The 27,184-nt window shown below is 43.3% G+C and overlaps 1 protein-coding gene across 1 annotated transcript in view; it reads right to left on the bottom strand.

Annotated features, from left to right (window-relative positions):
* Positions 1–25,254, bottom strand: part of LOC118229080 (uridine diphosphate glucose pyrophosphatase NUDT14-like) — a 34,622-nt gene extending 9,368 nt beyond the window's left edge. The window contains exons 1-2 of the mRNA XM_035420763.1: positions 24,809–25,254; positions 7,818–7,861 (exon numbers count right to left, since the gene is read on the bottom strand). Of these exons, the coding sequence (XP_035276654.1) occupies positions 7,818–7,861; positions 24,809–24,889 (125 nt within the window). The 5' untranslated portion in view covers positions 24,890–25,254. The remainder of the gene's footprint in view (positions 1–7,817; positions 7,862–24,808) is intronic.
* Positions 25,255–27,184: the final 1,930 nt, after the last annotated feature.

Here is a 27,184-nt window from a genome sequence, read left to right as displayed (position 1 = left end):
AGCCACGAAGCTGTCAGTTGTGCAGTGCTGTCAACCCTCACAAAAAAGAAGTTTGGAAAAATATGCTGCAAGTACACGTTTTCTAAACTAAATCCCAGAAAGTGTAAGCTACATATAGTGCACTTCACTTTTCTATCCAGACGTAGCCTAAACGGTTTTATATAAATAATTTAAGTATAGGATGCAGATGTAAGAACACATGGTATACGTATTCCAGGAAATACTTTAGGTATACTTAACATGGGCCAAATAAAGTACTTAAAATATATGAATAAATACTGAAAAATAAAAACAGAAGTAAAAATAAACTTTATGTAAGGTAACCTATACTTTTTAAAAGTTAAAATTAATTTACTATTTTTTGGAAGGGGACACTTGAAGCGAGACAGGTAAGGCTGTGTGCCATGGAAATCTACATTCTTAAATCATCTCATTATCTCCAAAGTTATCTAAAGGGTTAGCATGATCACGGAAGATTCTTTTCTGATATTTCTGTTGCCTGGAGCAGCTCCAAAGGGGAGTGGCTCAGCTCCAAACAGAGTTTTGTGTAACCCTAACCAGAATCCTAACAGAAACAGAGGGAACAGAAAGGAAAATGTCAGCCAGTACAGACATTACATTCCTTGCCGAAAGACCAATGTCTAGCAAGCGTAGCAAAAAATCTATCAGAGTAGATTTCATTGAAATAGAAAAATGACCATAATAAGAATTAACTCTGCCAGTGGCTTTCAAACATATTCACTAATTCTATGAATGCACCTGGGGCTGCTTTTTAACTACAATTAAGAAGCATTATCAGTAACTCTGTTGTATGCTTTGGCAAAAACTGGAGCAGTATTTACACACGCACCAGAATACTTGTTCAGTACACAGAATATCTAAGGTGCAACCCCTCCAGCCATTTTGTTTGCTACGGTTTAAACAATGAGAGGAAACCCCTGGCCTGTCCATATAGGCCAGCAGACAGTCCCACTACGTGACCGTGGGGTTGGAACTGACTAAGAAGGTAAAAATTTACGGCTTTAATTAATACTCAGACCTGCTTAGAATTTCCGTTGGGCCCTTTGAGTAAATTTTAAATGGACTTTTTGAAGTCTCTTTCCCAGTGCAAAATAGTTTTCCCTCCAATAATAGTATGGCTTAGGGCAGTGCACCTATTGATAATAGCTAGCTGTGGAGCGATGGGCCATTCAGACGGGTGAGAGGGGCAGGCCACCAGCTCTTTTCTGCTGAGATTAAGGCCCAAGCCTTTGTCTCCTGGTCTCACTTTAATTATACGCTACTGGCTAATTCTGTGAAGAAAAGGCAAATACCTCAGTCTTAAGAATCCCCACATGAAAGGAGTTTTAGGACTGAGGAGGATGATGCCTGTAGAAGCCAAAGCGAGCAAGGAGCTCTGGATTCTGGCTTCGGTTAGTCTGGGTCTTGCGTCTTCTCTGCACGCGCCATTCTTTTCCCCTCAAATGCTGGAGAATGCGGATGCGTGAACCCCACGCCCCGCATGGCTGTCTCCCAAATCAGTAGCCTCTTGGAACTGCTGAGTGTATTTCCAAAATGTACCAATCCTCACGGACCCCTTGTCTCCCATTACACGACCATTTCTCTGATTAGAGAGAGAATTAACTTATCACTTAACATACTGCACAGCTCGTATTTAGTTTTTAATTGTGTGGAATAAAATCTACTGACCCTGGGGGAATGTGCCAGGCTCATCTGTTCAATGACCTATATATACCTTATATAATACCTCCACCCAACTCATTTTCTTTCATAAAAATGTTCCCATTATGAATGAAACATTTCATGGGTTTTTGAGCTTCCTTCAGATAAAGGGCTCCTGCATGTATTGAATATACACAGTCTTCTGTGCTACGCTGAATTACAATCAGAATTACACCCACAACCCTACTCTGACACACACCACAATCTCAAGCCTACTAGCAGGATTGGACTTTCTCTTTCGACAAAACTGAACAATGTGTTTTTGTTCTTTCAAACATTATCAATATGCAAGATACCAAAGTCTCACACAAACCTTTACAATTGCAGAACTGTAACCAGGCAGGCTCACTATACCCCTTTTCCAGTTTAGAACTGGAACCAGGCTGGCTCATTATTCCTGTATGAGTTGTGACTGTAGAGTTGAAGGCTGGTTTGTCACGTCTTTTCAATTACAGACCTGGAACCAGACTGTCTTGTCTTTTTCCCACAATGCACCATAAATAAGGCTGTCTGGAGCTAGAATCCAAGTGGGCTGACCCAGAGGTCATGTTATCACAGGATTCCGCCTTGCAGCCGCCAAAACTGCACTGCATTTTATTGATGCATGTATTCTGATAACAACAGGCGATGAACCAGTCTTGAACCGCAACAAAATAATCACTCCTGTTTCTTTCAATCATCTTTCAGTGTCTGACATTTGTGTTGCTTATTGATCATAATATTTACACAACTGTTGGTAGCATTGCCAGATTCAAAGAGAAAGCGCTTAATTTGAATGAAAAGAAAACAAGATGTCACTGACTCGAGCTAGCTTTTTAAAAGTAATGCTTTCAATTTGTTTTCTGTGTGTGTCATTTTTGTAGCGGCCAATTAAATCAAACACATCAAAATTTTTTTTTACTGTGTGCAGTAAAAAATAAATAAAAAACTAGTAGTACGGTGAAAAGGTTGTCAACTATATAAAGAAGCGCATTCCAAGTAAGTACGTAGCACATTATCTCCTGCGCAGCAAACCGTCAATGGTAAACTAGGTTTATAGCTATTTTTTTCATGCTGTTCTGGCAATGGTGCTAAAATGTGGTCACTAATGGTGCTGTCTTGTAAGTTAACAGGTTGTTAATGTTTGTCACTACAGATGTAAAATTTTGATTTTGTGCCTGTGCAAGGAAATATTAGCCTACATTGTAGGGTGTTTGACGGTGTGGTCTTGTTTTTCCCCAGACTTCCCCAGTCGTGTGTCTCAGTGTCATCCGATTTTAATTCAGTTATTTCCTCTTAATCACGGCTAATAAGTAGTGCCTGTCACGAGCCTGTTTCCTAGGGAGGGGTTTTGCCTTGTTGGTTTGAGTTTATGTGAAACCTATGCTCTCCTTGTTGTGTACTTAGTTGTGCTGTAATATTATTACTGTAAAAGATTTTAAATAATTGTGTTTTTTTGTGCCAGTGCAAGGCAGTCAAGTTGGAATAGTTGATTATCTTACCGTTAAGAATGCAGTAGTGCCATAAGATAGCTCTGAGGAGCGCTGGAGCTGGGCATAGCATGTGTGGAAAAAACCTACCCACTCTTTCACAGGCTGGCCCAAACATGTGTTTCGCTCCTAGGGTTTTTTATTATTAGCCTGTGTGGCAAAAATGAGTTTTGGTCAGAAATCCAAAATATTGCTTGTTGCTTATATCATCCCACTTTTATTACAAGTGTCATAATAAAATTATGAGCGACATGCATTTATTGTGCTATTATTGTGAGGTGGCATATTACGGCAAAAAGTTATTTTATCAGAACGCAAATGAATTAGTGTAAAATTCAGGAATTCTATGGGCTAGCGCGACCACTTCTGACCCCAGCATGACATTCTATTTCCAGTACATTACTGGTAAGCCCACAAGTCATTGGAAAGCAGGCCCATACCAGCAAAGGTAGCAGTTGAAGTGCTTGTTTCTCACTTGGTTTGACAAAACAAACAACGGAAAACTACACAGAACCTGAAGAAACCAGGTGTGGAGCTAAAACTGCACTAAGATAAACCCATGCCCACCCCCCTCACCAAGTTTCATTGCCAGATACACACCCAAAATGTAATTCTTTACAAAGTGAAATTATTCCAAGCCATCTTTAAAACAGAAGTGTTGTTGAATTCCCTTGTAAATCTCTTGTGTAGTTTGTGCCAAACTGGCTTTGCACTGGAGTCAAGTTTAATCAAAAGACCTCAGGCTCAAGTCTTCGGTGTCGAAACTTCTAGCAAATATGCTAAGCTGGCTTGCTTCAGCAAAATAACCAGCATACAAATGGATAATATTTCAAATGTAATCTAAATCACCCTTGATTAAATAGTAAATTATGTACTATATATGTGACTCATTCATAATAGCAGGTGGGAGACAACTGGTTAGGGAAAGTGGTAGTGGTATAGTGTAATATTATAGGTAAGGTTCTTAGAGCATACGCACATATTAGCATGTACTATTTGCTGCAGTATGTGCTTAATATATTGATTTGTATTTCTGCAGAAATATATGCATGTGTGTATTCTGTAAAGGTTTATGTCCACTGTAAGTTTAATGTACAAGTCTGTGACCTGCATGCATGTTTGTGTGTGTGTGTACGTATGTTTGCGTGCGTGTGCGTGCGTGCGTGCATGTATGTGTGTGTGTCTGGGTCTTTGTGCACATGTGTGTGTGTGTGTGTGTGTGTTTACATGTGTGTCTGCTTGTGTGTGTGTGTGTTTGCGTGTGTGTGTGTTTGCATGTGCTTGTGTGTGTGTGTCTTTGCGTGTGCGTGTGTGCATGTGTGTGTGTGTGCTTGCGTGTGTGTGTGCGTGTGTGTGTGTTTGCATGCGTGTGTGTGTGTGTGTGTGCGTGTGTTTGCATGTGCGTCTGCATGTGTGTGTGCGTGTGTGTGTGTGTGTGTGTGTTTGCGTGTGTGCGTGTGTGTTTGCGTGTGCGTGTGTGTGTTTGTTGGGAAAGCGGAAGCTGTTGAGGAAGCAGGAAGCCCTTCCCTGGTTCGTTGGGGTTTCTGTTCCCATGGCGAAAGCGCCTTGCTAGAGGGTGTCAGGAGATTATGGTCTGGTCCTGTTACACTGGGAACACAGTGTGTATTCTAGCAGGGCTGGGAGGGAAGGCCTTTATCAACAGTCAACACCATTAATCCCAGCCTCAGTCGCTGATAAGGACACCCTGCTCCATTTTTCAGCTCTATCTGAGAGAAGCGATCTCTCCAGCTCAGAACCCCTCCTGCCCACACAAAAGCAAACATGCCACGAGGAGGAAGCTGCTTCCAGGGAGAGCGTTCTCCACTGGCCGCTCCCGCCTGCCCTGCTGAAGGCCGATAAAGGGGCCCCAGACAGGGCGGCTGGTACGGGTACGAGCCTCACCTGGTCACACCTCCATATGACCCCAATCGCTGACAATCCTCGGCTTGCTGGTGGACCACGATCCTTTGAACACTACACAACCGTGGTCCACCTTTAATGGGAAGTTCCACTTGAAACAACACTAACTCAAAATGCAGAGAAAATAAAATAAAAAAATAAAAGTACATTAGGCTCTAATGTTTCCATTTTTGTAGGGGTGTTCTCCTATCCAGTGGTGTTGCCTTACTGAATTTTGATTTGAATGCATTCTGAATGGCTTTTTTCAAGCAAACAAATTACCATTAAAACTATACCCCTGCCAAGCAAGAACAAACAAAACCCCTTAGACTTAGCAAACCCGTCCAGCTTTTCACCAACAAAAGCCACAGCCTTTTAAAGTGTGAATATAAAAAAATTGGAGATTAAAATTGGGCAGCAAATGAGATTCTTAATGTACACTTCTTTAGATTTTGAGTTCTTTTTTCCAGTGGAGGTTTACTTTAAAAGTCTCGAAACATTTAAACCCCAAACAACTGTGGTCTACTTTAAAAGTCCCCTAACATTTAAACCGCAAGCAACCGCACCCTCACACTCCCACCATCAAAGCTCAACCGCACAGCCTCCCCCTGCCCCCCTGCCTGCTCTCTCATTATAGGGAACACCCAGAGGATCGATCATGGTGCTTACGTCACAAAGGGCCCAGTGTGGTTCTAATTAGCTGATCAGAAGGCCTTTGAAGAGTAGGTCTTTTGGAATGTTTTTTTTTCAAAATTCCAAGTCAGTCTTCTAGAACTACATTGCTTTCTATTATCAGCAGTGATTGTTACATCAGCATATAGAATGTTATAAATATTCTAATCACATATTTGTGATCTTACACTTAAAAGGGTTAATAGCCTCACCTTTTAGAGCCCTCCCCCAACTCTGTAACACTTTACTGGGCCAAGGGCAGAAAAAACCGCAGGGCCTCCATCAGCGGTAACACGCAAGGGCCATCCGCTCCGAGAGCATCACACCCCGCCCGCCCACGCGGCGTTCTTCCCCTCCCTCCTTCTCTTGCTCTGCTGCAGTCTTTTCCTCCCTCTCCTTTCTGCCGTTCAGACGGCGAGCTTTTACACAGGGCTGAACTCGCTGCCGGGGGCCCGCTCCTCCAGGACGGGAGAGCCGTTGTTGAACATCTCCCTGGAGAACGCAGGGACGCTAATGCTCCATTATGTGAAGGATTAGCCTATGTGAAGATGAGGCAGAAAGCAGCGCCGCCAGAGTGGATAACAAAGTGCCCCAGAGCTCTCTAGAGGGAGCTCACTCAGTGAGTTCATCGAAGAAATATCAAGAAAATGCATATCCAAATAAAAGCAATATAAGTAAATCACCAATGCACTCTTATTTTATATTTTTAAAAAACATAAAAATACCTTTATTAATACCCACGAAGGAGAACTCTTAAAACTCTTAAAATGTGTTTCAGCTTACCAGCCATCAGCACACCCTGATGCAGTTTAGTTAGCGAAACACTGGTTTTTAAAGATCATGTCGGTTGATATGTTCATTAATAAAGCCACTAATTAATAAAGCCAATAATATAAAACCTGGTATTTTGTTTATACCCGTGAATAATCATTAAAAAATTGTACAAGCTGCTTTGGAGTTACTTGAAATATATTTTTTTCTTTAGACCACAAACCCCCAAATACCCTATACCTGCCATTGTAAAGCCAGCACATTGTCAGAAACGTCTATTTGATATCTAAAATATATTTCACTGCACTTAAAAACATTTTGGGTCATTTGAAAACATACACTACAAATTAATTAATATTTTAAAATCCTTGAAGGTGAACTATCCCTTTAAGACCCCTCTCTGGTCAATAGCAATTGATGATAATTCATTTCATTTCATAAATCAAATCAAGCTGCACTAGTTCTTCAAGCTGTATATAAAGCACAAACACGAACATTAATGAACCAATAAATATTCTAAAATAATAAATATTTTATTAATTATCAATTAATCACACCAATGGCTAATTAAGTGTCAGGCTGTAAGCAAAGCCTGTACAAACAGTGGTCCTCCAGTACCAAGCTGGGCAGCTCTAGCCCGAAAGTATAACATAATAATAATGGTACAGTGGTATAGTACACAAGGTTACTTTGAATCGGAGCCCATTGTTGCATTATGCTTCTGGGTAAAATCGTTAATGATGGTGCTTGCACCCAATGAGTCAGTGCAGCGTTTTTAATATTTTACTCGGAGGAAATCATTTCACTCCACGCCCCTCTCCAGCTCCCATCAGAACAGCTTTTCTCCAAACGCGGATGTCAAGTGTAGAATAAGCACACGTCAACACAAAAGTGGACATTCCAAGTCCTGTGAACACAATACCTTACTTAAGTGGAAACTGAGGATGGGGTGGTAGAATAAATGAAGCCTAAAAAAAATCTTTGTTTCTCATATTTTAATTGTATATTTTGGATTAAAGCAACAATTTGTAACCTTCTGGATTATTTCGTTGAGTCAGAGCGTAAGGTCTGACAGTGAAAATGCAGTAAAGCCTGTTGTACAGCACTTTCCATGGTCAGTCCAGCCCCTGAATTCTGTCAGGGTCGCCGGAAAAATACCAGGGCAGCTCAGCTGCTGCATTGCACCGTTTAAGGTGAACCGGCCTCCAGAATGTGGAAAGAAGAAAAATTCAGAATAAAAGCAGAACAAAAACGAAAAAAGAAAAGCATAAAGGATGTTCTCACCTTTCATGAGTTCGCATGAAGTCCCACGACTTCTTTGTTCCGTTCTGTGAATAAAACCGAGAACAAAATGATGGATTCAAAATGACTTAATACCTTATTACAGGTAATCTGTAATATCCACAGGGGGTTTTGGGATTACAAATGCCCTAGACAAGGACAAGGAAAGATGGAAACGGTTGCAGCTGGACCTTGTTGTGTGGTAGTGAAATTTTGTAAGTGAACCTACCTCCCACCTACATGTACATTTACACCTTGATTTATATTCAGACTTAATCAAATAAATTAAGGGCATAATTACAGCTGATTATGATCATCTGGTTGAGACCATCTATGTACACTCCAAGTACCCAGAAGTCTCCCCATTTGAAGTTAATGGGGAAATCACACTGCCAGCAAGGTCCAGGGATTCTGAAGAACTTACGATATTTTGTTGTGACAAGATTTATCCAGCCCTGTGTGGGCACACCCCTCCCAGGGGCCCAACGTTACCCAGTGTCTATGAGCTCGTGCTGACAATGGAACATTCTGGAAGCCCCATCGCTTCAAAATCTCAACCCCAACAATCCACCACCTGATGGATGAACTATATGTTCATTACCAGGGAGTTTGGAAATACCACAAGCAGCAAGGGGAGGTATGAAGAAGCAAGTATGGTTGACGGGTTCTTTTAAAGTTTCATTTCTTTCTAAAGCTCTCAGGTCATGACACGCTACACTGCTCTTAGGAATTTATATAACGCAGCATAATCCCCGATGTTACATGATTTAGGAATGTGGAATATGTTTTTTCCCCTTTTCAAATCTCACAAGACTTGAAATCTCAAAACACCCACGCACATTTTTGTTCAGAAAAATAGTGAAGCCTTTTATGCTTAACTGCAGGATCCTGTAGGTAATCCGCTGACTGGGGGTTAACTAAGGCTGTGTTTCTGAGGGACACCAAGCCTGATCAATAAGTTTTCCTGGGCTGTGTAAGACCCCGCCTCCAGAACGGGACTACAGAGGACCCTGTGGAAACACACTCTCTGATTGGCTGAGTATGTGTACAGTGGGAACCAAGATCCTGGGTAGGATTGGAGGGATTACGCCCAGTCAAAACAGGTTGCATGCCAGATTGGTCAGATATTCTGGGCCTACAGCCTTATCAATGTTTAGAGGGGATGTCTGTGCTGCCTTCAGATCTTATCCCTGGGAAACAGTCCTGACTATGGCCTGATAACACAATGGAGCACTGAGACTTGCCCAAAAACCCACAGCACACCCAGTAAAGATACACACACGATTCTGGTATGACCAATCACGACAATGCCGGCTTACAGGAGCAATGACGCGTGAAACGCCACAGGTTGTGGGAGACTTCTATATCGAACCACGATTGTACTTGCACAAGGTTTATTATCACCAGGGGTGGTGGTGACTAATTCAGGAATGAGAACCTGTACTGCACATGAAATAACACAGCAGAATGTTCAACCCCTAGGGAACATATTTGGTTGGATGACCGACAAGTCTTCATTTCTGTACACCGACTTAAATACAACACTTTATAAGGACCAGACAGGGGTTTCTGTGTGATAATTTAAGACTCCAATACATCCTGATATTTTAAAATTTCACACAAAGATAGCTGCTACATTAACATTATTGCATTGGGCTGTGACCTAGGTAGAGATAACCTGATGACCTTTGGTTTGATACACACACTTCTGAGTGAGAGAGCTACAACATGCTTTCCATCAAAGGAGGGGGAAGTGCAGAAAATCATCCATTCGGACAAGTGTGCACTTGAATGCATAGTTGCAGGGGTGGAGTGCTGGCATGGTGGCATTAAGACGAAATGAAAAAAAAAAAAAAAAAAACGAACCAAACCTGTACCGTGTCTGACCACAGACATTGCAGTTGTGCTGATATTGAAGCTACTTGTGGGTACTGCAAAGGGGTGCAGTTTGCTTTATTTTTAGTCCTTTTAATTTGCACCCAGCACCAGTGAGACTGTACAGATATTTATTTAAACATTACCACAAGTGCACAGGTCTTTGCAGCACAGCCTGTATCTGCATTTACAACATTAAATTAGCATATTTATAGGACTACGGTGAACTTATTAGTTACAAAGTGCAAAACACTGTACTATTTTTGGACATTGCTCACATAATGTTTAGATGTACACTTTTAGGCCTTGCCACTGTAAATATTTATAGTGGTTTGAATCACCCCATTAAATTAGTTCAAGCCAGAGCCTCCCAGTAGCTGCCAAATTATATTTTCACCCATTTTGTTCATGAAGCCACACTCTCCCATCCCCAGACCCACACTAGCGGTCCTCACCCAGACAGTCCATCCTGTGCCCTTCAAAGTGATTCAAACACACCTGGGTAGGAAGTGTGTAAAAAGGCAAGTGTGCACTTGAGCACATAGTTGTGCAGGTGGGAGTGTTCGGCCAGGGGAGTGTGGTTGGGATGGGTTACCTGGTGAGGTGGGCACACACAGGTGTGTTGTGCATTCACACAATAACTCCTAATGGAAAGTCTGAGGACACACCTCTTACCTCCAACGTGTGAATGCCAGTTCAAATATTCTCTCTCACATTTTTGCTTGCATTCAGTCATTTCAAGTAAGGACACAGTTAGGTTGTATTTCATACAGTGAAAAACATCAGTTCCTTGAATAATCAAACAACAAATTAATAATTGCAATTAATAAAATTATCTTTGGTTAAAAGAATCAAAGACCACATACCCTATATATCCAAGTTATAAGTGCATTAAAAACTGTAATGAAATAACAATCAACACAGTTACCGTGTTGCCAGAGTCTGGCATACTATACTGCTGAACTCATGTTGCGTACATTTATGCAAGAGAAACAATTATACTACATCTAATACATGGAGGTTTTTGGTAGTGTCCTCTTCAAAACCTGAGGCATAAAGGAAATTAAACATAAATTTACAAAATAAAAAAACTTTTAAAAGTTGAAAATAGCCTGTGAGCATTCGGTCCACCAGAGAAGCAGATTGTTCTCAGCTATGCCGGCCGGTGGAGAGGGCACACACACCTGGGTTGTGTGAATTAATCAGCCTAGGTGCTTAAAGGTGTGTTACTCTCCACAGTTTAGGGCCGAGACCGGGAGTGGACACAGAGAGTGTTGGAGTTTCGCCTGTCCCAGCAAAAAGACTGAGAAAAGAAGTGGTCAGTTGAAAAGGTGGTGAGTGCAGCGGCAAGATTTTGAAAAGATTTTGCTTTTTTTTGTCTTTGTTGTTTTAGTTTACAGTCTTTGCCTGGAACTCGTGAGGGGGAAGGGTGAAGGTGTTAGTTTATTTCATTTTGTGTTGGTGTGGGTGTGCCCTCTCTTTCTCCATGCGGCAACCAACAATGTACACCCAGAACTGCTGCATCTACCCCCCAGGGGTGTCACACCAGCGTGTGACATAGCCTAACTCAAACAACTGCTTCACAGCACTCTTGCTTTACCTATGGTATAAAAGTGGTTTCACACACTGCTTTCAAAATGGTAGTGCCATACATGGCTTCATTTCAAATGTGCACATCAGGGGTTGCTGGGTAGCTCAGTTGGCCCTAACATCACCCAGGAAAAAGAGGGTTTCAGTCAGCCAGGACGATAGCATCCAATCGTGCGCAAGTGACCCCTGCTGGTCAGCTGGGCACCTGCAAACTGCCCGTTAAGCCACACATGAAGGGTCTTCCCCTGACTCATGTCTTCTTGAGTGAGCCCAACTCGCGAGCTTGTGATTAGAAGTGGCGGCTGACATCACCTGCTTTGGAGCCGCGCTCATGCTCTTCTCTGCTCTCCAGTACCAATAGCCGAGCTTACAGCAATACATGCTGACAAATTACATTACATTACATTACATTATAGGCATTTAGCTGACGCTCTTATCCAGAGCGACTTACAACAGTGTAACCAAACTCAGGATCAAGTCCACTTAAGTCCATTGAATAAAATGTAGATAAAAAGCCTTTACTATAGTAGCATACAGTAAGGAGAAACAAGATAGTCTGAACCAAAAATTTTTTTTTTTTTTTTTTTTTTTTTTTTTTTTTTTATAGTTATGGGAGAGGGTTTAGGGAAGAGGAGAGAGGTATACAGAGAAGAGGTGCGTCTTGAGTTTCCGTTTGAAGGTGCTCAGACACTCTGCTGTTCTGACCTCCACTGGAAGATCGTTCCACCATCGTGGGGCCAGAACTGCAAAGAGTCGAGACCTTGTTGCTGCTCGTGTAGGGGGAGGAATCAGCCGCCCTGTAGTAGCCGATCGGAGCGATCTGGCCGGCTTGTAGGGTCTGATCATCTTCTGCAGATAACCAGGAGCTGACCCCTTGACTGCTTGGAAAGCAAGCACCAGTGTCTTAAACCGGATGCGAGCTTGCACTGGTAGCCAGTGGAGGGAGATGAGGAGGGGAGTGACGTGGGAGTCACGAGGGAGGTTGTAAACCAGACGTGCTGCTGCATTCTGGATGAGCTGAAGGGGTCTGGTGGCTGATGCTGGGAGGCCAGCCAGGAGGGAGTTGCAGTAGTCCAGACGTGACAGTATCATGGCCTGGACCAGGAGCTGTGTGGAATAATTGGTGAGGAGTGGTCTTATTCTGCGGATATTGTACAGGATGAACCTGCACGACCGGGTAGTTGCCGCGATATTCTCAGAGAGTGCCAGCCTGTTGTCCAGCACAACTCCAAGATTTCGGGCACTCTGCGAAGGGTGTAGGGGAGTGTCTCCTAAAGAAATGGGCAGATGAGAAGTGGGAGAGGTAAGAGAAGGAATATGGAGAAGTTCCGTTTTGCTTGTGTTGAGCTTGAGCTGGTGTTTGGTCATCCAGCTCTGGATGTCACTCAGGCAGGCGGATATGCGATCGGAGACCTGAGTGTCTGTGGGAGAGAAAGAGTAGAAAAGTTGAATATCATCTGCATAGAGATGATATGACATGCCATGGGCGGCAATAACAGGGCCAAGGGACCTAGTATACAGAGAAAAGAGGAGGGGACCAAGGACAGAGCCCTGAGGGACCCCAGTTGTGAGGGGACGAGGAGCTGACACTGCACCGGCCCAGGCAACCTGGAAGGAGCGGCCGGAGAGATAGGACGCAATCCAGTTGAGGGCTGGTCCGCAAATTCCCAATTCTGTCAGGGAAGACAGAAGTGTAGGATGGTCAACGGTGTCGAAGGCAGCTGAGAGGTCAAGAAGAAGTAGGACAGATGAACGGGATGCTGCGTGTGCTGCGTGGAGAGACTCAGTGACGGAGAGCAGGGCAGTCTCCGTCGAGTGACCGGGTCTGAAACCAGACTGCTGAGGGTCTTGGAGGTTATGTTTAGAAAGAAAAGAGGAAAGTTGGTTGGACGCAGCACGTTCGAGAGTTTTAGATAGGAATGGAAGAAGGGATACCGGTCTGTAGTTCTGGGTGAGGCAGGGGTCCAGTGTTGGTTTCTTCAGAATGGGGGTGATGTGGGCTCTTTTGAAAGATGACGGGAAGGTGCCAGAAGTCAGGGAGGAGTTCATCAGGTGGGCGATGAAGGGGATGATCTCTGGTGAGATCAGCTGGAGGAGGGTAGAGGGGAGGGGATCAAGGGCACAGGTGGTGGGACGGTGGGAGAGCAAGAGTTGGGAGACAATTGTGATTGGGAATTCCAAAGTAGATAAAATAAGGGTGGAATAGGCATTAAAATGTTTATTTTAAAATCTGCTCACCAGTCAGCAGTGCTGTACGTGTTTATCTGACTGCTTTGTCAACAAGCATACGACTCAGACGCATCAACAAGACAATAACAGGTGTGAGAAATGAGCTTCCTAATTTACCAATTTCCACTCCAATACTGGATTCCCTTCAACCCCATACAAAGCTTTGCAACTCAGTAGACCCTTTGTAATCACGCTGTAAAAAGCATCAAAGTAGGTCACGCGGTGGAAGCTGTTTGTTTCTTAAGGCAGCTTGTCAGGACAGCTTGTTGCTGTGTTTGGGTGCAGAAGCCAGCTACTAAACCACCTGCTGCAATCGCCATCCCAGTCAGAACAATTTAGGCCTAGTTCTTTAGTCTAGCCTGAGCCTTACACAGAGAGGTGGAAAAAAAGGTACTGGTTGTACTGGTTGCCCCACTCTAGGCTGTAGGCTAACCGTCTTGGTACTAAGATTAGCATTCCAGTATCGATTCAACCGTCCACCCGACTTGAGAAAGCGTTCCGAGCTCATGCTGTAAGAACACACCCACCCACAAATCAACTCTGTCCAGTGCTGAATACGGTCTCCTCCAACGTCCACAGGCAGCAATACGATCTGAAAATCAAAACCTCGAAAGCCTGAAAGAAAATGGATGAAAAAGGAAAAAGGGGGTGGGGGGGGGAATGACACCTCGGTCATGGCGCCTAAAGCCTGCTCCGGCGAGGTTCTTCACAGCTGGTGGGGGTCGCTCATTAGCGGGGCCGCTCGTGGGGTCAATGTGAATGGACCGCCGGGGGGCTGAGAGAATCGGCAGCTACAAAGATTACTTATAAAGATTATGGGGGCAGGACCTCGGCAGCACCTTAATGTGCTTCTGCCCACCCCCCACCCCCCACCCCTCGGCGCAATAAAGACAGGCCTCCTGCACGAATTGATGAGGTGGCGGCGGGGGGTGATCTTGTTCTTTTAGGTGTTTAAAGTCCAATTATCGCCGGCCCGGGTTACTATGCGGCGACCTCGGCAGATGCCGATTTCAATCGCCGTCACGCCGTGACTGACAATGGCGGGCTTTGATTCCCGCCGTGCGTCTTTCAGCCTCCTGGGACTAAAGCACCCTCTCGCCATCCCTCTGCGTTTTTATGCCCCACCAATTTGCCTCCGCACAGATCTTTTCGTGACAGAGGGGTCAAACCATTTTTTTTTTGTGGGGGGGGGGGGGGGGGGTTGTAAAGCGCACATGCAAGTAGCTGCAGAGGTATACATTGAAATTAAGTGTAGAGTGTCGGTGTGAGAGGTCTTATCTGTGTATGTGTGTGTGTGTACGTGTGTGTGTGTATGTGTGAGGGGAGTCCTTAATGTTGCAACAAGCAGTAATAAGGCCCTGTCATTTTTGTGACAGCACAAGTGCTGTACAGTAAGCAGTGTAGGGCAAGTCATTATGGAGATAGAAGGGTCTGACCTCATTTCCTTCTGTTGTCACCAGAGGTGAGACTGTGAAACTAACACAGAACAGGAACTCCGTGCAGGCTCACGACTCATCACTCTCCTCTGGGAATCTCAAAGGACAGCTGCACGAAGGGGCCTCAGCAACCCCAATGCCACATCACAGCACCAAAACCTGGGGTCCCTGACAGTTAGGGATGGTTTGGAGAGCAGCATGTGCGTGTCTGCGCACGTGTATGTGTGTGTGTGTGTGTGTGTGTGCGCGCATTTGTGAGAGTGCGCTCAAGTGGCTGCAGTTCTGGCGGCGTCAGCCCGTGGTCCGGCGAGCGGAATCACGGAGACCCTGGCGGTAAGCTCCAGACACAAAAAAAAAAAAAAAAAAAAGCTTTTCAAACCACCCAACAAATGAGTGATGGCCGCTCTGGTTCCCTTTGCATTCATCGCTAACAACAAAACAAATCGGAGAGAAACGTTAGCTGCGCCGTTTTATCGTCGCCTCCCTCCGGATACGAAACCGCGGTCCCGTTCTCTGCTCTGGCGACGCGGTGGCTGATTTATGAGCCTCTTTCCAAGGAGAACCACAGCATTGTTCCCCATAACAATTCACAATCTCAGTGGGAAGCGACATACAGGACACACACACAATGACCAGAACGCTCGGCTCGCCCTGTCGACATAACCATGGCTCCAAGTACAGTGGGAAAAAAAAGCTTTCTGGCTTGATTCTTTCCCCTCGCTCCGAGACCAAAGTCTCATAGCAGAGAAACTGGGTTGGGAGGAGGGGGAGAGAAACGAGGGGGGGGGAGGGGGTGCTGCAGGGAAATAGCGTTATATAGTCTTGGGAAGCAAGTCAGTTTTCCTTTCTTTGACTGAGGGTGTGGCTCTCAGGGTCTGCACAGGATGCAGCAGTGCACTCTGGGATGCGGAGCTGCACGTACACACAGGGGAAGGGCGCACGGGCAATGGCGGTAGAGTATGCGGTATGAGGAGCGCAAAGTGGGGAGTATGGGGGCTAAACTCTTCCCCTGACAAGATTGCATGTTCAAACATTATGCCTGTCAGACAGTTCTGCTGATGACCAGGAAGGTCTCCTGAGATATTTAAGGCATTTACAAGGGTAATTGCAGATGGAGACCCTCACCCCTTTGATGTAAGCTGTTTATGTGCAGTCTCCCTCTAGTGGTTAATTTGCAAAGAAAATTTCATCATCAAAAGTGGGACATGTGGTAGTCTTCAATTAGCCTAGTTTTTTCTTTATAAAGCTTTGAATCCAAGCCCAGTCCAAACTAAGCCTGTCACCTTAATGCTCAAATCTGGCCCAACTTTAAAGTGAATGGGGATTCTAACCCAGCCTAACACAAATAATATTCACATGGATTAATGTACTTTTTTAGCCTTGTGTTCATAAAGATTTTTAATGAAATTAGCCAATTGTTTTGAAGATACTCATCGATAGATATGCCAATAAACACAAATACAAAATTATGCACAGGCCACGCAATGCCATGAGAAGAAGGTAACAAAAGCATCCGTCAATAAAACATTATGCACAGAGACAAATAAGGACAGCCCTAAAAAGAGTGGATCCAAATAAGTGCGTCATATACACACTTGGAAAGAAGGTGTTCTGAAGAAAACTTAATCTCATAAAAAACACATTGAACACTTGAAAGAATTGAGGAAATATTGGATAGCATTGCTTTGGAATACATCTTATTTAATTTCGGTGAGGCAAGATAGCCTATATTGTTTGTAGTATCGTAACTTGGCGTCATTTTGATATCAATACTGTTAATGGCAGGCCTGGACTGGTCTTGTATGTGTGAGTAACTTGGCATTTTTGTACGTTGAAAACGTGTTTTTTTATGAGACATAATTTCTTTTTGCAAAGCGTTTTATTATGAGAGTGAGAAATGCGAAGTGACCCTGTAAGAAACGGTTGTGGATTATGGCTATCCTTGTGTGAATTTGTACAGTCTGATGAGCGTGTACTGTTTAGCAGTTTCGGTTTGCTATATATGTAACCGTGGCTGTGACAAAGGGTGCGGTGGCGTAAGTGTAAACGCAACAGAAACGCAGGTGAAATATGGACAGTGTATGTACTCATGGATTTGATGGCCATCCAACGAGCCTTGATTGAGAAAAGAATCAGCAAGCCCGTAGAATTAGAGCTCCCTAGGTCGCAACTTGTGTACCCTGCTGTCCTGCTCCATTGTCTGTTATTTTGTGGAGATGCACTTTTAGTGTTTGTAAGGTTTATAAGGCATTTTGATAGGCTTATCTGCAGGTGGGAATCCTGTTCGCTGTTTTGCTAAGCTAGAACCAGAAAACTTGATAGTGGAGAATAGGAGCAGACGCATATGTTCCAGCAGGCTTTGCATATGAGAAAATAACAACAGTGTGAGAGAAATTAGGATGAAATGATGAAATTGCGTAGTTGAAACAATATGTTTTTAGCAGAATGGGCATGTAGGTGAAGGTTGACATGATCACAGACTATAGTGCGAAGTAAATGAAGTGACCATGAGCGAGCTTAGTTTCCTTATGGAACGGTATATATAACAGTCTGTATAACACATTTGCCGTTGAAGTGGAGGGTTAAGTAACGTATGAAATCTATTGCACTGATGTGCTTTTCTCATGTTCAGTACTAGTAGTTATACTTATGAATGAGTCATGATTTTAAATGTAATGTTTTAATGGGGAGTTGCAGAACGTACATACGTAGTAATTGTTTGTATGTGGCTAGATAGAGAACAGGGCGAGGTAACATGAATGTAGAAACGTGGCGTTTGCTGATAAGAAGGTTTTGTGCAGTAGCCAAGTGAAGAAATACAGTTAGTAGAAATGGCACAGTGGTGAAGTGGTGTAACTTTTTAATAAAAGGAATACATTTGCCGTCATGAAATGCATATGGGTGGCCGTGAGTGAGTTTTGGTAAAGAAAATATAAAAGCGTAAGAAAACATTAGTGTAAAAGAGGAAATTATCTGCCCGAGGGCGAGGCGGGATTCAATCCTTCAACCGGAGGTTTACCAGTCTGTGACTTTGTTAGTGCAGCACCATGACATAGCTATGCAATGCGTGAAATATCATTAGCAAACCTGTCCGTGGTTTTAAAGAAGAACACAGGCCAGTAAGCACAGAAGAGCTCCCGTTGAATCCATATGGCTTTGCAATATTGTAGCCGGTTAATAACTGAACGTGCAGACGGTACGTCATAATGCAGTGTATACGTTCGGTGAACGGCGGGTAGATATGGTGCAAAAGCAATAATTGAGAGGTAGTAGACAATTATTAGTGAGGGTAAAAGCAGGTTAAAGAAACATGTCCCTAGCTGGGCTTGAACCTAAGACCCCATGTTCCCAAGACTGTAACCTTACCCACTAGCCCACAGGCAGATTAGCTGTTTAAACTGGAAATGTTTCAGAGTAAAAAGGTATTGGTATTTTGCATGTGTATGCACGTTTTTGATTGGGTCGTGAGGGTGAGGATTTGGCTGATGTCGGTAAAATGTCCAATGGGGAGACATGTTATTAGTGGGATAGGCGGCAGGAAAATTAAGAATGAGAAGAAGAAGAATGAGAAAAAGAAGAAGAAAGAGAAGAAGAAGAAGGAGAAAACGCAAAATCCCCTTAGTTTGGGGCTTTATTGTGTGGACATGTGAAGTTGTTTATGAAATCTGTCTGTTGAAATGGGGTCAGAATGTACAGAATTTAATGTTTTTAAGGGCTGAGTGTCTGTGGCTGTTGTGGTTATTTCTGTGGGGAACCCTGAAAAGTGCCAAACTCTCGGTGCTGTATAGGTATGGGACATGCCCCCACCAAGGCGTAACTTGGCGGGATGGCATACCTGCCATCCCAATGTCCCTTTAGCTCTTGTCGGCGAGAGTGGGCAATTCATCCCTTCCTGAGTCATAAGCCCCCACCCCACCCGAAACTGATAGCCAAGAGACAGTCCTTCAAACTCCCAGGGACCAAGGGTCACCACACAGCCTGGCACCATGGGGGGTGGGGCTTAAAGGTCAGCACTGACCACACCATCTGTCAATCACCACACTAGTCCCTCATTCCTCTCAAGTTTTGAAATCCCAAGACAAAGCTATACCCTGATTATGCTCCAGTCATCTGAGGAGAACTGTGAAAAGGAGCTGATTTTGCCCAGGATCTATTAAAGTGACAACAAAGAGGGGGGCAGCCCAAATTACCCAATGGCTCCACAGGAGGAAAGCTGAAGAATCTGAACCACTGCTGGAGTTTGTCTGATAACTAATTGGCTGCTATTTCTAAATCACAAATGTGCTTAATTTATTGCGTTGTTGAAGAGAAAAAACATTTCATAGCAATATAATTTCAAAGTGTAACAGGACTAAATGTGACAAATTCCTGGGGGTGAATAATTCATAAATAAAGTCCCTTAATAAGCTGTGGGGCCAGAATTGTTTGGTTAATATAGATGCTCTTATAGCAGGTTTGAAATTTACAGTCAACTGATCGGCAGTTCTGCTTTACCTAGTACTTTGAAGTAATACACAGACTTTGCAATCTTCGAATATGCACTTCCGCCAACTGTTGACCTTTGCCAATGACGTCTTTTCCTCAGTAAAAGTTCCATGCGGACATCACCTTGAAGAGGCTTACTGTTGCTCCAGAAACATCAGCCAGTTGAGCTGTCTTAGTGAAGCTCCAGCCAAATGTGCACCAACATTCACCTCCATTTCAAAGTTAGTGAAGTACTGTCTTACAGCCAGGATAGCCATTATCATAGCTAGGCAACCAGACCTGTGAACACTGTTATACATGACATTATAAATGCAGGGATATCATTTGCTTAATTAGTGCATGAGCCACTACAGTATGTGTTAGTCCCTGTATTGCATATACAAATGCTAGCCTAACACATGGGTGTGGCTCTGCTTAGATGCCCACCCCCAGACACAGGGAGGGGGGTGGGCATCTAAACAGGCGGGAAAAGGGCAATGATGTCACTGCAAACAACAGGATGACAACAGGGAGAGCGGATTGAGAAAACAAGTGATAGGTAGAGAAAACAAGCAACAAGGAGGGTGCTGGCAGTGTCTTTTCAAACATCCGATGTTGCCATAACTGGCTATAAAGCTCAAGACCCTGCAAAACGCCACACCCATCCATTTACCGAATTACGTAATCCTGTCGGGCGGCCAACAAATTCACAGCACATTGTGTGAAAGAATCTTGATGACAAACACCTCCCTTAACCACATCCTTCTTTCAGCAAACCTTACCACACATTCCCTCTCAGGGAACCCCCCATCCCCACAAATTTTGACAAAGTCAGTTTCTGGAGATTTGCACCCTCCCTCCCTTCTTCCTTCCATCCCTCCTCCCGCTCACTGTAAACAATGGCAAGAAATGTTCTCACTTTTGTTTTTTCCTTTTTCTCCATATCACCATGATCTTCGGAAACACATTTCTGTCACTCCCCTGGGTCTCTGTCTGGATTTTTTTTTTACAATGTGCAAAATCTTGTAAGCCTGTGTTTGACATTTAAAATTCCAGGCTAACTCTTTCTTTATTCCACCCCCCAGACTTCAGAGAAGGTTCTAGGCACACTCCTGTCTTCCTACATGAGACAAAGAACAGAGTTTGCCTGTTTGAAAGGACTGTTTTGTCACAAATGTTCTTTTAACGTTCCTCCTTCTGCTGTTCTAATTCTGATGGTTTTGTTCTGTTCTACCCCATCATCATTTCTCTTCAGGTTTGGTAAATACCACTTGTCCATAATTGTGTGGCAATAACTAATTTACAACAATATTGCATTTCCTGCTTCTTACACATAAAGCTTGGCAAAAATGATCCACTCACTGTGGAGGTAGTGTTATTGAAAGCCTGACTGATGGATAGGCATTTAGTGCTGTTATTAAATAAAATGGCCTTTCATCGATAAAGATTGATTATTTACCTATAAAAGCTAGTAAATGTTAAGTGCAAAACTGTTACCTACATGAAAATGGGTCCATATACAGCACATACATACATATTCTTGGTGATACTGTGTTCACAGAAATTATTTAATAATTTCACTAAATAGTTACATGTATTATATACATCCATGCTATTATGCCATTGCAAATTAGACAAGCTTCCATGGTGTAGTATGTTAAAAAAGCAACTGTACTGCTGCCTGTAGGGAGTTACGGATAAAGGTGGCAGGTAACCATTAACTAAATTGGTGGTCCTCATCCACAATGCGGTCAGTTTCAAAGCTTTCAGATTAAAAAGTTGCTTCAACAGCTTGGACTGACCACAGTCTGTTCATTGTTGCCATACGGTTGAGGGATGGAGCCAAGTATATCGGCAGGTCAATGAAACGGTCCACAAAATGATCAAATTAAGGTTCCATCTCAGAAATGCCACTCTGACAAATCAGCAGACATCTGCGCTTGTGAGCAGCAAAGTTGGCTCAGAAGTAGCTATTGGCCTAATATCAGCCTGGATACATTTTACCATCTTACATCTTACAGTATGATTATGTCACCCTTCCGGAAACATTTGTGCATGTGTGTGTGTATGTGTGCGCGTGCATGTGCGTGTGCGCATATTGTGGATATACCACTATTTTTCCAATAAATCTTTTCAGACAGTGCTGTTAGGGCAAATTAACATGGCCAAAACACAAAATTGCTGCAAGCAGTGAAGAAAGGGGCAACAGGCCACACAGCACTTGATTTTTAGGGTAATGGCAATTGAACAGTCAGATCCTTTCCTTCCACAGCATGCCTGTGTATTTGCTGGTAACAGTTCAGAACAACACAGCACCCAAGACGAGGACTTTTGCTTTGAGGCCAGTGGCACGGATTTTAAAATCTACAGCACAGTATTTCAGGACATTTGAGCTGGATGGTTACAAGGAAGCACTGCATATCTCAACTGTTTGGCATCCTTGGATGCAAGGGTTAGTGGGAAGGCTGCACCTCGTGGGAGTAGAGTGGGCGACATACGAGGAGGTCTTTTGGAGAGTGGGTGGGTGTTATGGGCTGACAGTATTGGGTGCTGTTTGGGGGATGGGTGTTTGGGTGGAAGTAGGGGCTGCTGCGTCTGGGGGCTACTGGGGAGGGGCTGAGTGGGAGAGACTGAGCATTCTCAGATGGAGCTGGCAGGGACATTTGTGGCACAGTGAGAAATGACTCAATCTTGCAGCTCGGAGGAAGCCGAGAAACAAGTGAGACAAATCCACACAGCATTTTAACATACCACACCCCATATACAGAACAGCAACCATAATCCATAACCGAGAGCCTGCAAGCAAGCAACCGCTCGTCATTACTACACGCGTCACTCTTAAAATAATATTCCAAACCTGAAAAAGAGATGGCAGCAGAGACATGAACGCAAAGATCTACATTTAAGTGAGGGGAAGTGTTGCAGACGGCAACCACACAAAATTCTGGAATGTTTTAACGAACAGGTACAAAAGGCTGCACCATTTACAAACACCCCCCAACCGTGTCAATGCCAGTTCCCAACATATTAAAAATGCTAGTCAAACGGATGTGCGGTCAAAACACGGCTAGTCAGTCTGCTCATGCGGAGTGTTGTTTGTCGGTGTCTCCGGAACACCTGGATGGACAGCACCGGGAAATTCCGCTCGTGCTTGGTGTTGGTGACTCACGCCAGCGGGTCGGCACAGCAGACACAGAGAGGAGGCCTGATTTTCAGCTTCAATGCAAGGAAACATTAGTGCGCCGCAAGATACGCCAAGACCGCAGGCACACGTTTCCTGGAAACAATTGAGACAGAAACACAAACAGGTGCCCCACGCCCACCCCCAGCAACAACACACCCGCTTAACTTCCTAAAGGCCTCTGATGAAATGCCACGATTTCATGGAGGGCACGCCACGTACTGAGTGGTCCAAAAACGTGATGATTATGACCTGGAAAAATCTGCTGAACGCACTGGGCAATTGTTCCACAGGAAGGAAAACGAATAACGACCCTTGCTGGTAATGTATAACTGCATCCTATACTCTACATTCGGAATGCCAGTATACGGTTATTCTGTACTAAACCTGAATTGGTATGCAGTCTCAAATGTTTTCCTTAAATATGGTATAGGCTATATCTGTCCTTTGTAGAAAGAATCTTAGGCAAATTTCAGATGGTTATCTCAAATAGCCCTTGAAATATTGTCTTTCAGGCAGTCCATTTTGTGGAATTCCTGTACCCATTCTACCCAGTGGCAAGACACTGTAACTTTTTATCTAAATAAGTTACAGATCGGGGTGGTATTAGTCTAAAGCTTAAACGTTTTATACAAGTTTATTAATATTGTCGGATTGGATTTTTTAGAACTGATCTTTTAATTTCACGCATTAATTACTTTAAATATGAATTCTGACCCATATGAACCTCAACATTAAAACGTCTTAAAACGTTTTACAAAAAAAGTGTGTAAAACAAAAAAGTTCATCATCATTTCGGAATTGTACTCATATAAGCCTCCCTCGTCATTATGTCCTATGCTTTTGTGTGAAGCTCATAACTGCACTGGAAATGTTTCGATAACAAGCCGAGAAATTGTTCTGAGAGAAAAAAGATTAGGCTGTATGAGTAATGTTCCGATGTGGAGTTCGCATTTAAAGCATTACGTTGACCTCCACTGACGGTAATCTTTACAAATCTTAACATTTGGGGTCATCTAACTATTTCTGACAAACTACCCCAGTTAAGGACGTTGAAGGCTATTAAGAACTCCAATGCAGGCATATACAATTATGCGTCTACATGAAGATTGCATACTCTGCTTACTCACTTGGCCACATACGTTGTTTTGAAAAAGGTGGGGGGCTATTTTTGTTTCTTCTCTTTGTCGCGTTTTCAGAACCAAACACTGAAAAGAGGAACACTTCGGGAATGCTTCCCAGTTACTCTGCGCACGCACAGCAAGCATTCGCGAGCGGCAAGGACACTGCAACTATCAAGATGACCTCCGGATGTCCATGCATCGATTCAAGTGCACGCACTGAGGACCTTGAAGTTGGCCAGCCAGTTTGACAAATGTGTAATTGCCGGTACATAGTTCGCCAGTGAAAGCGCTTTATTGATCAAAACGGGAAAAGGAAGCTGACCCTATATGCATATTTTACAACCAAAAACCCTCAGGGATTTCGTTTGATAAAATATTAAAGGACGAACTAAATATTTCGCTTAGTGACACTGAAACGACAAGAGGACAATGTATACTGCAGGATAACATTCGTTAACGTTAAGGCTAGTCACATTTTTCACGAAGGAAATCGATGGTATAATGTGCTCGCAAAGTATGACCTTATTTGCTACAGAAAAGGCTATTGGAATGGTTGTAGCCTATTCAATGATAACTAAACAGCAGCTTGACAGTTCGTATCGGAGTACAAATCCAGATGTTCGTGATACTTCTATGGCAGCTACCAAGCTACAACACCAAGCACGAAAATGTACAAATAGCTGGTCTGCTTTGTTAGTTTGCGTAACTGTTAATGTCATAGCGAATCTTACATTTATTGCTAGAAATAAAGAGCATGTGCCCAGACAATACCATATAGCCGTCACCTGAGACACAAAGAGGACTAATTCTCGCTGGCCAAGTTGCAATACCTGTTATTCATTAGAGGAAACGAATACATCTTTATAAGCATGGGCAGTGATTACAAACACGCGCGTGGGTCTTTCGTTTTGCGCAGATACGAGAGCTATTATAACCTTACAGAGCCTAGCTAGATAACAGCTAGTACTAGCATAGCCAGCCTTGAATGGGGGTTGGGCTGCTCACAAGATAGCAAGCTTGCTACATAACGTTAAATGAATGGAGTGGAATACACATTTCTCACAGATAATTCACAAGAGGACTGTATTGACTCACCTGACTATAATGCACCCTGAACGGTTTCAGGTGATTGGAGCTGGTACATGGAACGACCTGGATATTATTAATCTGATCCATTATTCATATAGATCCTATCCAGCTGCCCACTTGATCTTCAAATCTCACCACAGACGGCACAAACGCAGAACAGGATAACGGAGGAAAAATGCCTACGGGTACCTATGAAGGACAGTCCACAGAAATAACGTTCGAATTCAAAGCAAATCCAGTCAGAAAGGAGGCTGTCGTGATTTATATATAGCATACTACGTCACATTTACTAAAATTATAGGATCTACGGAAAGTATGATATGCAATGCATTATCTATATCACGCAACGCCTATCATGCATAATGAATTATATTTCATATAACACCCACTTATAGAGGCAGATTCGAGTCTCAGAACAATCAAGGACACGATTGAGAAACAATTCGGTGAGAGTAAAGTCAAATCCAACGGTTAGAGGACATGACATACAGTATAGCCTACATATTTAGAGGTGGAACGTGCACCAAACAGTAATCTCTTGGCCAAGCCTATTATTTGAAAGAGAGCATCTAAAATGTAGACTAGTGTAGAGATATACTGCCGTACTTCACCATATGGCTTGATTTCAGTATGTTTGATTTCTCTCTCACCAAAATAATATTTACATTATATCGATGTTTCATAGTTCATGTTTAATATTTACATGTTCAGTTACATAATAGTGGCTGCATTCAGTGAAATCAATAATAGCAACTGATGTGCATAGTAATATAATATTAGGCCTAATGCTAATAAGGTTCTCCCCCTTAATAAATAAAAACTGAATTAATCAGTCTCGTGGTGATTTCCTTAAATGTGCTTATAGAACATTTTAAAATATCGGACGTCCAATTGGTTCGTTTCTCTTCTCACGAATCTTTCTCTTTTAATAATATTTTTAGCACTTTATGCGTTGGCTTCCAAAGCTCCAATGGAATGCAAATATAACATTGGTCGCGCACGCCAGGTAAAAGACTATTGGTCCGCGCTGGCGGTCCCTCCAGCTAACGGTTTCATTCCGTCGCTCACACCTCCGCTCCCGGCTGTCTCCGTGGCGGGCATATATCAGATGTCTACAGTGCAGTGCGTAACACATAGATCTATTTCAAAAGCAAACATTGACGTCTTTGCTCTGCGTCATTACTCGGGAAGCACACCTGGTGGCTGTCGATGAATGCGCTGCGTTATTTCACAAAATTGTCGTCGTTCTGACTCGTGCAGACAGGCCCTGGCAGAGTGAACTGACTTCATTGATTATTATTAGGCTCTGGTTCTCCTCTATGCAGGTAAACAAAAAGAGTTATAGCAGTATGAGGAATGAGCCCTTTGTGGTTCCAGGTGACCCAAAATTGCAGAGGTTTATCTTGAAGTAATAGGTACCATTTTTTACATTGGCAATTCACCAAGTACATACTGTACATGTGAATGTGTGTAAGCACGTTTATTCAGTTTCACTTTAAATAGTGAAATGGTCCCAGGTGGTGTTTTTTCCCCAGATATCAAAACACTAACTGTTGTACAAAAATGATTCATGTAACAGCAGATGCCCTCTCGTGTCCTACAGTACTTTTAATCGTTCAGGCCTCTCCATGTCAGGATTACCTGCTAATCTGTACAGGGAGTTATGTGCAGTGTAAGAGGTTTGACTTCAAAAGACTGATAACAACGATACTGAACCAGGCCTCTAAAGGGATTATTTCTGTGCTGAAAACCGGCAGCTAAATGTGAAGATGTTATCCTTAGTTCTCCTAATTAAAATGATGAAATGTTCTTCACTTTGAAACTGTGCCAGTTAGATACAATTCAACAGTCAAACATGACGCCTAAAATTGCTTGTTCTCCTCTTAATGCACAGAAAGAACCCGTGGAATGTCCTCACAGTCTTGTTAGCCTACAAATAACCCATGGCTGTAAATACTGGTCCGAGGTGAAATGCATGGTTTAGGTGTATTTTTAAGGCAGGGATCCATTTAGTGCAGTCTTATCTGTCCATCTTTCAGACTGGAAAGCTCTGTTTAACCAGGACTCGTGTCTTCTTATCTCATCGTACGGCTCTGATTACGATTCATTCGTACCAGCTGGGGTGGCTTAGGTTGCCTCTGTCCTCCTTATAATCCCACCTTTCTCTTTCCTCTGTGCCTCGATGATAAATGACTTGACATGCCCTTTGATGTACCCAAAGGTTACAGAAAGGAAACAAGAAATTGTTTAATCCCCTTTTACTGGGAAGCCCTTTTTCTGCTTTGCAATGGGTGCAGGTCACATCTTCATCATGAGTGCCCTTTAAGAAAAATCTCCACAGTTCACCTCGCCGTTATCGTTTTGCACACGTGTGGTTTGTCT

The sequence above is a fragment of the Anguilla anguilla genome, chromosome 6, assembly GCF_013347855.1.
Source record: "Anguilla anguilla isolate fAngAng1 chromosome 6, fAngAng1.pri, whole genome shotgun sequence".
NCBI lineage: Eukaryota > Metazoa > Chordata > Actinopteri > Anguilliformes > Anguillidae > Anguilla > Anguilla anguilla.
This window is presented reverse-complemented; position numbering and strand designations above follow the sequence as displayed.